Here is a 14312-nt window from a genome sequence, read left to right as displayed (position 1 = left end):
ATCATTGTCTCAATCTCTGGATGATTTTCTGAATTGTTTTAGTTAGTTGCTGATAATATTTGCTATTCAGAAATCAATATTTTAAAACAGCTTTTCCAAAATCTGACCTTGTAACATCTTTATATTTTTTAACCAAGTATTCTTATCACTTTATGCCACATTTACTGTTTCTGCATATCTGAGGTTTGCCTCTACTTCTATTTCTATATTTTCTTTAAATTAACCATTTTTTAAAATTTACTCAAAAACAAAACTCTTACTTTCCATCAATAGAATATTGATTAAGAATATAAGTAAGATAAAATGTGTTCCTAAGTTTAAGTGGGTATTGTTACCTACTATAGAACTATACTGTTGTTAAAATGGCCCATTAACGACTAGTGTAAGAAAAATGTTAAAGAAATACCAGCACCACACGCAGATTCTCACTTTGACTAAATCAGGTTTAGAACAGCGCTTGAAATGATATATGGTTCCTACTGTGTAATTTATTATTATTTAATGTATAGCTTTAGTGTACTACCTAAAATGTGCCTACGCTTTACAAATATTCCTTTAAAGGAAATATCTCTGATATTTTTTAATGGAGGGGGAAAAGTTATTGACATCCGTGACACTAAAAAAATCTCAAACTTCTTTCAGAGCCTTACATTAGGAAGAATCTTTGATTCTGATGGCTTTCATTTTAATCTGATATGTTATATCTCTTTGCTCATAGGTTACATGAAGTTCGAATCCAGCCTTCCCTAACCAAAGATGGTGTCTTTTCTGCACTAAAAATGGCAGAGTTGGAGTTTCCCCAATTTGAAACCCTTCATCTGGGATATGTAGATGAGTTTTTGCTACAGAGTAAGACTTATCCCATTTTATTTCCTAGAATTGCTGTAGAAAACTTACTTGACAAACTGAAATTTGAATTGGAATGTGCCTTATTTTTCCTGAATATCAGATAACTTAAAATCTTAGGTGCTCTTACTTCTTGAAAAAGAAACTTTTAATGTCAATGATTTTTTTCCATATTGCCTCTGATGTTAGCATATTATAGAAAATATAATGATTAACAGTACACCAAGAAAAGATCCTTATCTACATTTGATATTGTCTCCATTTTACTGCCCAAGTTTCTTTCCCATTCTGCTTCATTTTTTTCACAGAATGTCATCCTTGGTTCCATTGTTGAATTTGATCTGCCACACTTCTTGAAGCTTTTGATGGTCCTCTCAGATGAGGTCCCATTCCCTGTCCATGCTCTTCATTTCCATAATAAGCCCGCTGGGGGTTCTGGATTTTCCAGATAGTGTGAGCATATAATGGTCAGTATTATTTAATGATGATTGCTGTTGGAAGGCTTGTTCACAGCATTTTCTAGAATGCATTTACAATTGGGAGTTCATTCCTTTGGGTCTGAATGCATGTCAATTCATTACTCAAACTTTTTTTCCATATGGCATTAATAAGACATGGAAGAAAATTTCCAGGACCAACATGTTTTTACTTTTTCAAGAATTAATTTCTACCCCATATAATTGCAACAAATCTTTCTTGAACTCTGGCACATCAGATGATACTTTTTCCTTTGAATCTAATATACATTATAGAATAACACAAGAGGGCTGAATTCCTCTAATCAGCACAGTGCAGGTCAAAAAAGTGACTGTTTTTCATTTCTAAAATATGCTACAATAATAGCTGTGTGTTTCTTTTCATTGTTCACAGTTCTCATTAATATAGGTGAAGGATTATTTTTAAAAGAGAAATCATCCTTCCTTAGCCAGTTTAATACATGAATCACTTTAAATCTATATAGCTTTGAGAAAGATCAGCTTTTCTCCAAAATAGCTTTAAAATAATCAACTGATGTAATGATTTTATGTAAAATTAATGTATTTGATACCAAGCTTTTCTGGTTTTGAATGTGATTATTAACATTTTCTGTGCTTCTGTAATATCTGTATAGTAACTTAAAATTATTAGTTTGGGAATTGGAGTTTTTTCTGTAATTTTATTTTGTGTTTTTCCCAAAATCTCATAACTTGAAAAATTTTGTATCTTCAGGATGGCCACATTTAGGACTACTGAAGGATTGTCTTCAGGAGAGTTCTCTTTATAACCAGTTATTTCCTTACAGTGTTTCTCTTTCCTCACCACACATTTTCAATAGAATAAAAACACTTTATAGCCAGGCATGGTGGCTCACACCTGTAATCCTAGCACTTTGGGAGGCCAAAGCAGGAAGATTGCTTTAGGCCAGGAGTTTGAGACCAGCCTGAGCAACATGGTGAGACCCTGTCTCCACAAAAAATAGAAAAAATAGCTGGGTGTAGTGGCATACGCCTGTAGTCCCAGTGATTGGGAGGCTGAGGCAGGAGGATTGCTTGAGCCCAGGAGTTTGAGGGTGCGGTAAGCTATGATGATGCCACTGCACTGTAGCCTGGGTGACATAGTGAGACCCTATCTCAAAAAACAAAAACAAAACTTTACCTTCTTGACTACCATTAACTCAAACAGTTTTCAACATAAGTTGTTTCATAGTCTCTTTCATATTTAATACTTTTCTTAGTGTTGACCTTTGTACAAACCATTCCCTTCTTATTCACTGAAGTCCAGCTCTTTCTCCCTTATATATACCCTCTTCTGTTCCTCCAAAGACTGCCTAGGATGCTCTGTTTAAGAATAGGCACCAGGTGCCTCTAACAGACCCATCTCAAGAAGGATGAGAATTCACTGCTCAGTCACACACTTTGACTTAGTCTCTCTCTTCTCAGTAATTTAGACTTGAAGCATCTGTCCAGGAGTTGAGGGGTTGCCTCGGGTAATACTTGAGTTAGTTTTTTGTTACAAAAAGTCTGACAAAATAAATAGAAACATCACCTTTATCCCCTGACATTTACGGTAAGAATGGCAGTACCAAATTGGGGAAATGGATATGCTGGAAAATAGATGCTGCGTTTTAGGGTTAAAGAAAAGTGACTGGGCTATAGGTAAGTGGCTGACATGGTTAAGATGCTGATGATGTGTTTGAAAAAATCAGTGACCCAAAGATGAATCCTTAGAGAAGAGCTCTTTGTTCATGTGGATTTATGATCTCAGAGCTTAATGTGAAGGTGATAGGGAGCTAAAACTCAGTGAAAACTTCAGAAGTAGTGTAGAGGAATCTTTATTCCGAGAGCTTGGGAGAAAGATGGAATTGAGGCCTGCCTGTTGTTAATCATGAGACCTTAGCAAGTGACTCCTTTTAAGTCATGTTTTCTCATTTTTTAAATGAAGATAAGTTCATTTCCTGCTTTTCTCTTGAGTATCTCTGAGGAGTTAATGAAAAAGCAATATATACATTTATAACAATCTCTGACATTCAGGAAGTATTCATTAGATGGTAGTTTTTACTTTTAGCTGATCTATGGGCTGAAAAAAGAAAAGAAATAAAAATGAATCCCAAGTGATATCATCAGGGTTTTGAGGGAGTTGGCAAGAGGGAAACTCGAAGAACAGGAACACAGTGGTAATCTCAAAAGACCGAATACAAGACATGGCTTTGTCATGTTAGGCTGTAGCATTTATGCAGATAATGCTCAGAGAACAGGGTCAGGTCAAGATTTACTCTATCTTAAGGTAAAAAGGCAAGTTTCATCTTGAGTCCAAAGGGCAGGAAAAAAGTCCTTACCAGGAGGCTAAAGAAAATAGCGAAATTGTAAAGGATGGATTAAGGTGAAATCTTTAAGAAAGCTAGTAAATACCAAAAATAGAGACTATGGGAGAGAGGTTGTGAATGATACAGAAGGTAAAATTGGAAGAGTTTGGAGTAGATTGATTGTTTTAAATATGTTCCGAGCCAAAGGTATAAATCACTGTGATGTTCAGGGCAGCTTCACCAGAGCAATAGTGTTTTCTTTGTACTATGTGTACAAAGGTTGGTTGCAAGGACTGTGAGAGACATGTATTGAGCTCTTATATCCCCAGTGCTATGCTGGACACTAATGGTGTAACTATGAACTAACTAGACATCATCCCTTCAAGGAGCTCTCATGATCAATGGACCATCTTGGAGAATGAGGGGCATGCAGGTGGGAGAAACGATGATAGGGATGAGGTGTGATGCCCAATGGTATGATCTAGGTGGGGCATTCTCCTCGACTTACACCATGCCTCTGGTTTGTGACTAGACAGTAGGTACTAAAGCTCAGTGGCATGTGTTTGAGTTAGAAGTCTACTTTTGGGGGGATAGGTAGATAGTTGCTAACCAGTAGATGGGCTCTAAAAATGAATCTTGAATTCCCAGAGTTTGCCCTTCTCTACACATGGGCATGCCGGACTCCAAGAACATGATCCTTATGCTGTGAGGCAGTTGCATTTTTAGGATTTTATTTTCCTTTTTAAAAGGTAAAACTAAAACTTCACCATGGTATGAACCAATACAATATATTTCTCAGTAATGCTTTAAGAATTTTTGCTTCTTTCTTTCCTTTTCTAAACAGTTGAAAAAAAAAATACTAGGTTATTAAGTATGAAATGTCTGATTTCTTTATGCACTAAGTTTGACAGTTGCTATCTCTGACATTTCACTTTGACATTTCTTGTTTTATTTTTATTGTGAAGGTACATCCTTAGTCTTTCAAATGCACATTTTGCCTTGTGATTATCTTTCAAATTTTTTATTGGAATTTTTGTGAAACCATGGATAAGTCAAAAATTTGTGTTATTTCCGGATATGAGTTCTGTCATGGAACCAATCCTGCGTAGCTCAAAATATCAAGTGTTTGGGAAGGATGTTGCTAATGAACGCACAGTATGTCGAAGTTCTATTCTGGTTATTTTAATCTTGAAAATGAACCCTGTGGTTGACCTGAGACCAACGTGGATGATGATGAGCTGAAAGCTATAGTGGAAGAGACTCCATTTCAACCTATGCATGAATTAGCAGCAAGGTTTGATGTTACTACTCCAACAATATTGGACCATTTGAAATAAATCGCCAAGGTAATGAAGCTGGATAGATGGGTTCTACATGAATTGGACGAGTGTCAGAAGAGAATTCATCTCAAAGCTTGCCTTTCTTTGCTGTTACTACATAAAGGTAAACCACTTCTACACCGTATTGTTATGTGTGATGAAAAATGGATTCTTATTGAAAATCGCAAGCGTTCGGCACAATGGATAAAGATGATGTCCTGAAACACAGTCCAAAACCAAATATTCATCCAAAAAAGCTAATAGTGTCTGTTTGGCGGTCCAGTGCTAGTGTTACCTACTACAGCTTCATGAAACCTGGTCAATTGATTACAGCAGCTGTCTACTGCAACCAGTAGGATAAAATGATGAGGATGCTTGCCGTTAAGCAGCCGAGATTGGTCAATAGAGATAGGCCAATCCTCTTTTAAGACAATGCTTAACCACATGTCGCACAAACAATGCTGATCAAACTATAGCAGCTGGACTTGGAAACTGTCATCCACCATATTCACCAGACTTTGCACCAACTGACTACCACTTCTTCCAGGCTTTGGACCACTTCCTGCAAGGAAAAATATTGAATTCTCAACAAGCTGTAGAAAACGCCTTTTGTAATTTTGCCGCCACTCGCTCTCCAGGCTTCTTCCCTGCTGGCGTAAACAAGCTACCAGTAAGATGGCAAAACTGTGTTGATAGTTTAGGCACATACTTTGATTAATTGTGCTGCTTATTATTTGAGATATAATAACTTAAACTTTTGATTTAAAATCAGACATTTTATATTTAACGACCTAATGTTTTTCTACTGCATGTCTCTAGCTTTTTAACATAAATATTTATTTTATACAAGAAGTGCTACCAGGTCAGGCGTGGTGGCTCACGCCTGTAATCCTAGTACTCCGGGAGGTCAAGGCGGAGGATCATTTTAGGTCAGGAGTTTGAGACCAGCCTGAGCAAAAGCAAGACCCTGTCTCTACTAAAAATAGAAAAAATTAGCCGGGTGTGGTGACGTGCGCCTGTAGTCCCAGCCACTTGGGAAGCTGAGGCAGGAGGATCGCTTAAGCCCAGGAGTTTGAGGTTGCTGTGAGCTAGGCTGATGCCACGGCACTCTAGCCCAGGCAACAGAGCAACAGAACAAGACTCTGTCTCAATAAAAAAAAAAAAATTGCTACTGTAAGTACAGACTACCTAACATAAAATTATACTTACACCTGAATCTGATGATAAACAGTTGATATAGAATGATCATAGAGACTGATCATACTGGATGCTAAGATATAAAATTGGCAACACTCCATAACACTTAAATGACACTTAAGAATTTGACCTTATTTTTTTTTTTTAATTGATTTCTCTTTTTAGGCAGAATGGCTAATGCAGATCTGGTGAAGTATGGTTTGGCCGACGTGGTAGAAAATCCTGGTATCATCACTGATATAGGGATGAAGGCAGTCAATGAAGTTTTCTCCTGTATCAAATATCTGGCAATTTACAATTGCCCCCATCTACACAACCCATACAATTGGATCTCAGGTACTGTAGACTTAGAGATAACAGCTGTATTTTATTGATATTGAAATAATATGTCTTTGTTTTCTGAGTATGATACGTTTGTATTCTTAATGTAAAATGTAGATTTTTTTGTGTGTACAAGCTCTGGGAACCTTTGACAACCAAGTTAGAAGTACATTCAATGCCTCTTTAAACTTCTGAAGTCCTCTGCCTAGAACTGCACTGTCCAGGTTATGGATTCAAACGCTTTGATCTTTATATATACTACTTTGGGTTAGATGTGTAAACCTAGGGTTGATGTTACTTAGAACCTAGGCTATTCTAGTTGTTTTCCCTGAATTACCTTCAAAATGGCATATGATCTGAAAGGACAAAATAGGTATGTATATCGAAACATTTTTAATTAGGTGACATATTAAACATTAACCTGAGGTGAAATTTTTTGTTGACTAGAAACCCTAGTCTGTATTCGACCTCCCGTCCTCACCCAATCCCCTACGTGTAGAAGTGTGACTTTTACCCTTGACATTTTATTCTTGTGGTGGGAGTTCATTTTCCTCTTTGAGAGTGTAATACTACTGGGTTGTTTTAAATGCCCTTTTAAATACCTAAATTTATAAATCTTTAAATATTCAGAGCTGGAGAAAGTTTTCCTTGCGACATCCACTTGTGACAAAGCTACTCACTGACACCTGTAGAACAGCCACTTCTGCTCTTGAGTCGCTTCACAGGGACCTGAATCTCCTTACAAAGCCACTTTCTAGTCCTGTTTTAGGGCTCTGGAGCTTCTACCGAGATCACTTATTAAAATGGCCATGTCTCACCTACCAGAAGTTAAATTCTCTTCCTGGCCCAGCTGAACCAAGAAGTTGTTGGGAGATAGGAACTTTAGGATATAGCAGGCGTAGATCGCTTTAAAAAAATAACATTTATTGGGTTTTTGGTTTGTTTGTTTTCTTAAATACAGAAGAGTATAAAGAAGAAAACAAAAAAATGGCCTATAATCCCATCACTAAGAACTCCTGTTAACATTTAAAAAAATAAAAGTAATACATGCACTTGATAAATTTCAAACAGTACAGAAAGGTACAAAATGAAAAGTCTCCTCTTCTCAAAGGTAACCATCATCAACAGTTTCTTGTATATTCTTCTGGACAAATTACTTTGTGCATATTGCAGCCTATATGTGTATAGCATTTAAAAATGACTTATATATACAAAAGGATCTTACTATGTATACACTGTCCTATAGCTTGTTTTTTGCACTAAGTATAATGTGGAGAGCTTTTCATATCAACAAGGATATTCAGCTTTCCTTCAATCTACTGATATAGCTGCATAATGTTCTATTACATAAAATTGCCATAATTTCTTTTTCCAGTGTCTTACTGTTGAAAAGTCATGTAGGTTATTGAGTGGATCACATTTAAATCAGGGCTGACTGGATTTCAAATTAGTGCTTCCCAGGCCATTTAGTTTTTACACAAAATTAAGGTATGTAAACATAGCTTAGAGTCATCAAGTTTTAGAGATTATGAAATAAGGGACAAGTTAGTTAAAGAAAAAAAGATTTGAAAGTCCTTGTGACCTATAGAAAAATTCATCAATAGTGGGTAAAGTGTTACTTAAATTCTCTCTGGTCATGTCATTTCTTCAACAGACCACTCAAGGTGGACTCGATTGGTCGATATCAACCTAGTGCGGTGCCATGCTTTGAAGCTGGACTCCTTTGGCCAGTTTATTGAATTATTGCCCAGCTTGGAGTTTATTTCACTGGACCAGATGTTTCGTGAGCCACCCAAGGTAAGTCACATTTGAGAATTTTTATTTACTTATTTTGATACTCAGGGAAGAAAACAAAACAACCTGTGATTTTTTTTTTTTTCTATTTAATAACATGCCTTTGTCATGTTATAGTTGGTCTTTTTACTGTCAGCCTCAGTGGAGGCATAAAGGTTGTAATGATACATAGCCTCCTGTTCCTATAAACGAGTGCTAAGGGGTCCCTGGGGAAGGGAAAGGAAGAAGTAAGGAAGCTGTCTCCATCAATTCTGTATAATCTAAAAGGTAAGGTAAGGATAAGGCTGGAAATGTGAGCTAAGACAAAAATGATTACTTGGAGTAATTAGGTGGCAGATTAAATCTCTAATCAGGAACCCAAAGTATAAGTAAGGATTTGGAATTTATTTGGAGAATGTTTTACTTTGCTGCCATCTTCTCTATTAAGTTATATAAACTGGGAAATCTGAGGTTGCCCAATTGTCTAAAATGTTATTTTAAAACTGCTTAAACTCTATACTCTCAAGGTAATAAAAATTTTACTTAATTAATTCTTCAGCTAGTTTTGTTCTCTCTTGTCAGTTATTAATGGTTGTATTCCCACTGTTGAAGCAGTGCAGTTAGTATAATGGGAAAAGCTCAGGATTTGAGGTCAGAATACTAGGTTTCAAGTCCCAGCTGTAGCACTTACTGACCATGTGCTACTGGGCAAATCTTTTCCCACTGTGTACCTCATTGTCTGTAAATCAGGCTACTAACACTTTATCTATTAATAGCTTGAAGTATTGTGAGCCTTAAATGAGCTGTTCTCTGCCTGTGTGAAAGCATTTAACAAATAAGTGCTTTATAAATATTAATTCTAATGTAAAGGCAAAATGATGGCTCTATTAAAAATGAAGTGTATGTTCTATACTAACCCAAGTTAACAAATGTGATTTGGTTTTGCCTTAGGGCTGTGCTCGAGTTGGTCTAAGTGCAGGCACAGGAATTGGGGTTTCCTCGGCCCTTGTTAGCAACCAGAACTCCAACAATGACAATGATAATAATGCCCAGAATAACAATGCCAACCTCCATGACAACAATCACCATCACCCAGATGACTCAGATGAGGAGAATGACTTTCGGCAAGACCTGCAACCAGGAGAGCAGCAGTTTGCAGCCGACGGTAACCCAGATCTTTTGTGAGCTCCAGATAGAAGTGATTTTTACTTTGGATCATGTTTCTCTGACTTTATCCTGTCCCTTTTTCCCTTATTTCAACTTTTCACTTTCCACGTTGAGGGGAGCTAATTAACAAGGCACACAAGGCGGTGGATGCAATTTTCCTATTTCTTTGCTTGTTTCAAAACCATCTTTGTCCGCAGAATCTATAAGGGTGCTTATAGAATGAAAGACTGATAGATGCCATGGGGATTAGGATGCAATGGTAACCTTAGAGGCCTGACTCAACTGAGAAAAAGTTTTTTCCTCCCCCAAATAGGTAATTCATGAGAGTAGGGATCTTGAATATCACTACTGTTGGCTCATCACCTAGGAATACTAGGAATACTAACACATTGTAGTAGGTGCTCAGTAAATATTCAGATGCATTCAATGAAAGAAATTGTTTAAACAACTTTTGAGTCTTGTATTAAGTATTTCTGTAGGTTATTCTAGAAGCCTAAAAGCAATTGCTCAGCAGCTTTGGAAAACCTAATCACATAGCTATACGAATGTATTTCTATTCATGCCATTCCCTGCATAAAAACCTTGTAGTAGTCCCCCTCTGCCCACAGGAAACAATTCTAAGCCTGTTAGCAAGGCTTTCCAAGCGTTTCACAATCTGGAGCCCAGGCTACCTTTTCAGCTTATTTTCTCTTTCACACCCTTATCACAACACAAACACCTGTGCTTTATTATCCCTGGTCTCCTCACTCTTCTGAAAAATGTTGCATTCTTCACTGTGGAAGTAAATGAAATGTCACCTTATCTCAGTGAACCCTTCCCTGACCCAACAGGAGAGTTAGTTCCTAATTTTTTTATCTGTTTCTTTGCACTTTGGGGCTGTTCTAGCTCTTAACAAATATATTCTGACCTTATTCTGTGTGCCTAACATCTCTGTCAGAATGAATATGTCCTTTTGAGAAAAAGAACTGTAAATTTCCCACCTACTTACAGTGCCTGTAGTGTAACAGACTCTGAAACACCTTGGTTTAAATCCTAGCAAACTATTAATACCTCTAAGCCTCCATTCTCAGCTGCACAAATGAAGCTAGTAATAAATCTGCCCTCATTTTGGCACTAAATGAAATCTAGATATTGCAGGATAGAGCTGGGCAAAAGTTCAGAGTGGGAGACAAAACATAAGGGGGGGGGGGTGCTGTTGTATGTTTAAGACCAGAGCAGATTCCACTGTCTCCATGAAATCTCAAACCTCACTACTATATATTTCAGTGACATTAATCTGAATGATGTCTTTTGGGCTTAATTATATTTTGCTTTGTTTCTTTGTTAAGTATATGACTTAATATGGGTTGGATGGACTTTCTCCACAAAGCGATCCTGTCCCATCTGTGATTTTCTCTTCTGTAGACTCACTGGGCACTTCTTGTTAATATTTCTACTACGAAGCACAGTTACATGCTATTCTTTCAGAGGGGGCCTGGTAATCAACGGGAATGTTCAGTCCTCAGGGCTGCCACAGTTTTGCTGCTATTGTGGTTTTTTATGCCTCTCTTGGTTTTTACTTTGTGTTTATTTTTAAGCATTAAATGAGATGGAAGACATAGTGCCAGAAGATGGAGAGGTGGTGGCTGAGAGTGGAAACAATGCTTCAGCGCGTAGTCAGGCAATTATTCCTGTGGATGTTGATGAGGAACAAGCAGGTAATCATGTGACTCTTCCATATTTATCCTTCTGGAAACTAGAGCCTGGCTGTAATGAAGAACATGAGACCCTGAGAACGGTTGCTTTTTCACCTTACAGCTAATGATGTGCTGTATGCTGTTTCCTTTTGAGGCCTGTAATATATTATTGGTATTCTCCTTGCCCTGTATGTGTGTGTGTATATCTTACTAAAGTTTTTTATTATTTGTAACTACAGCAACAACTGCTTATTCTATGTAACCACAGGTATGTGTCCATGTATATAGAAAAAGCACTCAAATTGTTGCTGGGAAAATAAATGACCTGATCAAATCTTCTGCTTGTACCCTCCTCTTATTTCAGAGGGGAGGAGGAGCAGTGCAGAGGTTGACTTTTTTCAGTAAACAGACCAAGATTTAGTTTATGTCACTGGATGACTTACAGCAGGCTACAGAGTCATAGGCCCTTAAAAATTACATACTACCCTTTGCTTTACAGATGAAGAAACTACTATTCTTTTAAAAGTGAATCATATCAACACTTGTGTGCACATATGGAAGTAACACTCATGGGGCATCAGACAGGAGGGCGGGGGAGAAGGTATTGGGTAAATTCACACCTAATGGGTAAGGTGGGCGATGTCTGGGGGTTGGGCACACTTGTGGCTCCGACTTGGGTGGCACAGAGGCAATATATGTGACCAAAGCATGTGTACTCCTATAATATTCTGAAATAAATGAATGAATGAATGTGAATGATGTGCTCAATACCCCTCAACCAGTGATCAAGGGACAGAATTTAGATTAGAACTCAAGTTTTTTTACGCCTGATTTATTGGAAAGATGTTGTCTTTGAAAATGTCTTTACCTTGTTTTAAGTATCTTACAGATGCAATCACTTAATCAACAAATATTTATTGAGTGCCTACTCTGTGCCAGGCATTGTACAATGTAACAGGAGACAGACAGGCAAGGTTCCTTGGAGCCTCCATTTTATTGATGGAGCTTATATTAGTCACTTGTCAGGGAGAACTGGGTCATAAGGCTAAAGGTTTAAAAGCTGTACTGCCAAATAGATAAAGCATTTTTTATGTATGTACTCAAACAAAATGTAACATGCATTTAGCCTTCAAGAATGTGTCCCCCACATCTCATGAAATAGACCTATACTCAACAGATGCAGAGTTGCTCACCAGTCCCATAAGTTTGTGAGGTTCATCTTCATTTGCTTTGCCTTGGCTCATACATTTGTAAATTGGAACACTATGTCGCCTAGTTTTAAAATTATTATTAAGATTATTTTAATTATTTTTAGAATGATTTGTGCTACTTTTTAAATAGCAAAGGTCCTATAGGAGGATGCCATATGATCTTCTATTTTAATTTGCCTTTAGAAATGTATATAGATGGTTGGCATATTAATCATACTTAATGTTGACATAATGCTTTAGAGTTAAAGTGCTTTCACAGTATCTGATCTCATCCAAGTGTATATTCCATTGAAATGAATGCTAAGGGAGGCTACATAGCCAAAAAACATCTCTGGGATTCTAGATCCCTAGAAATAGTACTTTGCATGAGAGCATTTCTTGGACAAAAAAGTAAATGTTAGGCTTGTGCTTTTTGTTCTAGGTCCCAGTGGTCTTCAACGTGTAGTAAAACCAACCCCAATTACTGTTCATGATTCAGAGAGCGATGATGAGGAAGACAGTCTAGAACTCCAAGAAGTCTGGATTCCTAAGAATGGTACTCGGCGTTACTCTGAACGTGAAGAAAAAACTGGAGAATCTGTGCAGTCCAGGGACTTGTCAGGTGAGAAATTGTCTTACTCTGACCTGTTAGTGAGAGTCACTATCAGAACTGACACACTTGGCCTTAGTAATGTGCCCTGTTGCAACTGATGGTACAGTTCACATATTCCTTATGAAATGTGATGGGAAGCAAGAAAGTCAGTTGCCCAAGGAAGGGGGGGAATCCGGGTGGTGCTATAGTGGGTGAGTGCAGCACAGCAAAAGCGTTGTGGAATGAGGGCTCAGGGAGGGGGAGAAGGAAGGATTGTGAATCCACAGTGGAAGCTTTAGGTAGCCACGGCGTGAGGGTGTCAGAAGTTAGCAAGAGGTCCGTGCCTCGTGTAAAGGCTGACAAGTAAGTCATCCACAGCAGTGAAGAAGCAACCATCCCCCAGCTGATAATCTGTCCAGTTATGCTTAGTCAATATTGGTGGCTGGTTTGGTGCTTGAGGGAGTCCTTAAAGTATGTTTTTATAATCCCTTGTCTCCCTTTAATTCTAGGCAACAGCCTCTGCCACTTGCCTCACCAAGAAGCTAGCATTCTCTTAACTTTTAGGTTCATACTTCTTCCTTGTCTTTCCTTCGCTTTTGTGTCTCAGAACCATGCGCTTACCACCTTTGGCAAAGGATGGATTTTTAAAAAAATTGTCCACTCGTTTTCCCTTGGGTACCTTTACTCCTTAATGTTTGAGTGTTCGGTATACATTAAACACTGTACCTGAAATATGTATACACTTCTGTGTACGGAAAGTTCAGTTCTTTGGACTTGGAATAATTTACTAATCATTAACTGATTATTCAATTTGTAATTTGTTCCTTTTAAGAAATTCAGATAACTTTGCACTGTGTTTGAAAGGAGCTTTTATGGAAACTGAAATTTAGGAAAAGTAATGTGACTAGCTAACTAACCTAATGTTTCCCAGAAAGTTCAATTTCTAAATTTAGCAACTAGATCCTCTGTCAGCCAGAGAAAACTTTGTTATTCCTTTATATATATATTCATTGAGCCTTACTGTGCCCCAGGTACTGTGTTAGGCACTGTGAGGTAGCAGAGATGAGTAAATCACAATCTGTCTTTCTTTATGAAACTTCCAGTCTAGTTTAAGAGTCAGTTTGAAAACATAGATAACGGTATTACAGGACATACACTACTGTGGCTTCAGGGTGGGGGTACAGACGAAGTTGAACAGAGGTCCAGGGCTGACGACTTGGGGTGAGACCAAAGGCCCTGAGGTAGTAATGCAGGGGTATATTCAGAGGGAAGTTGGGGATGGGGTATAGAATGGATGCAGAAGGGATAAAATGGAAAGGTATTTTGGAATCAGATCCTGGAGAGCCTCGAAGGCTGAGCTAAGCAGTATAAACCAGGTAGGCACTAGGAAGCCATAGAGAACTTTTGAGCAGCTCCGTGATGTCATCAGTTATGCTTTAGGAAAATTAG

At 37.8% G+C, this 14312-nt stretch overlaps 1 protein-coding gene across 3 annotated transcripts in view; it reads left to right on the top strand.

Moving 5' to 3' along the window:
• The window catches only part of FBXO38 (F-box protein 38), a 53132-nt gene that overhangs the window by 23292 nt on the left and 15528 nt on the right, over positions 1 to 14312 (top strand). For all 3 annotated transcript variants that reach the window (XM_069484392.1, XM_069484391.1, XM_069484390.1), the window contains exons 9-14: positions 719 to 849; positions 6310 to 6480; positions 8120 to 8262; positions 9190 to 9403; positions 10983 to 11102; positions 12714 to 12893. In XM_069484392.1, the coding sequence (XP_069340493.1) occupies positions 719 to 849; positions 6310 to 6480; positions 8120 to 8262; positions 9190 to 9403; positions 10983 to 11102; positions 12714 to 12893 (959 nt within the window). The remainder of the gene's footprint in view (positions 1 to 718; positions 850 to 6309; positions 6481 to 8119; positions 8263 to 9189; positions 9404 to 10982; positions 11103 to 12713; positions 12894 to 14312) is intronic.

The sequence above is a fragment of the Eulemur rufifrons genome, chromosome 10 (genome assembly GCF_041146395.1).
Source record: "Eulemur rufifrons isolate Redbay chromosome 10, OSU_ERuf_1, whole genome shotgun sequence".
In the NCBI taxonomy this organism is placed as follows: Eukaryota; Metazoa; Chordata; class Mammalia; order Primates; family Lemuridae; genus Eulemur; species Eulemur rufifrons.
Note: the sequence above shows the minus strand (reverse complement) of the source record. Positions and strands in the feature narration are given on the sequence as shown.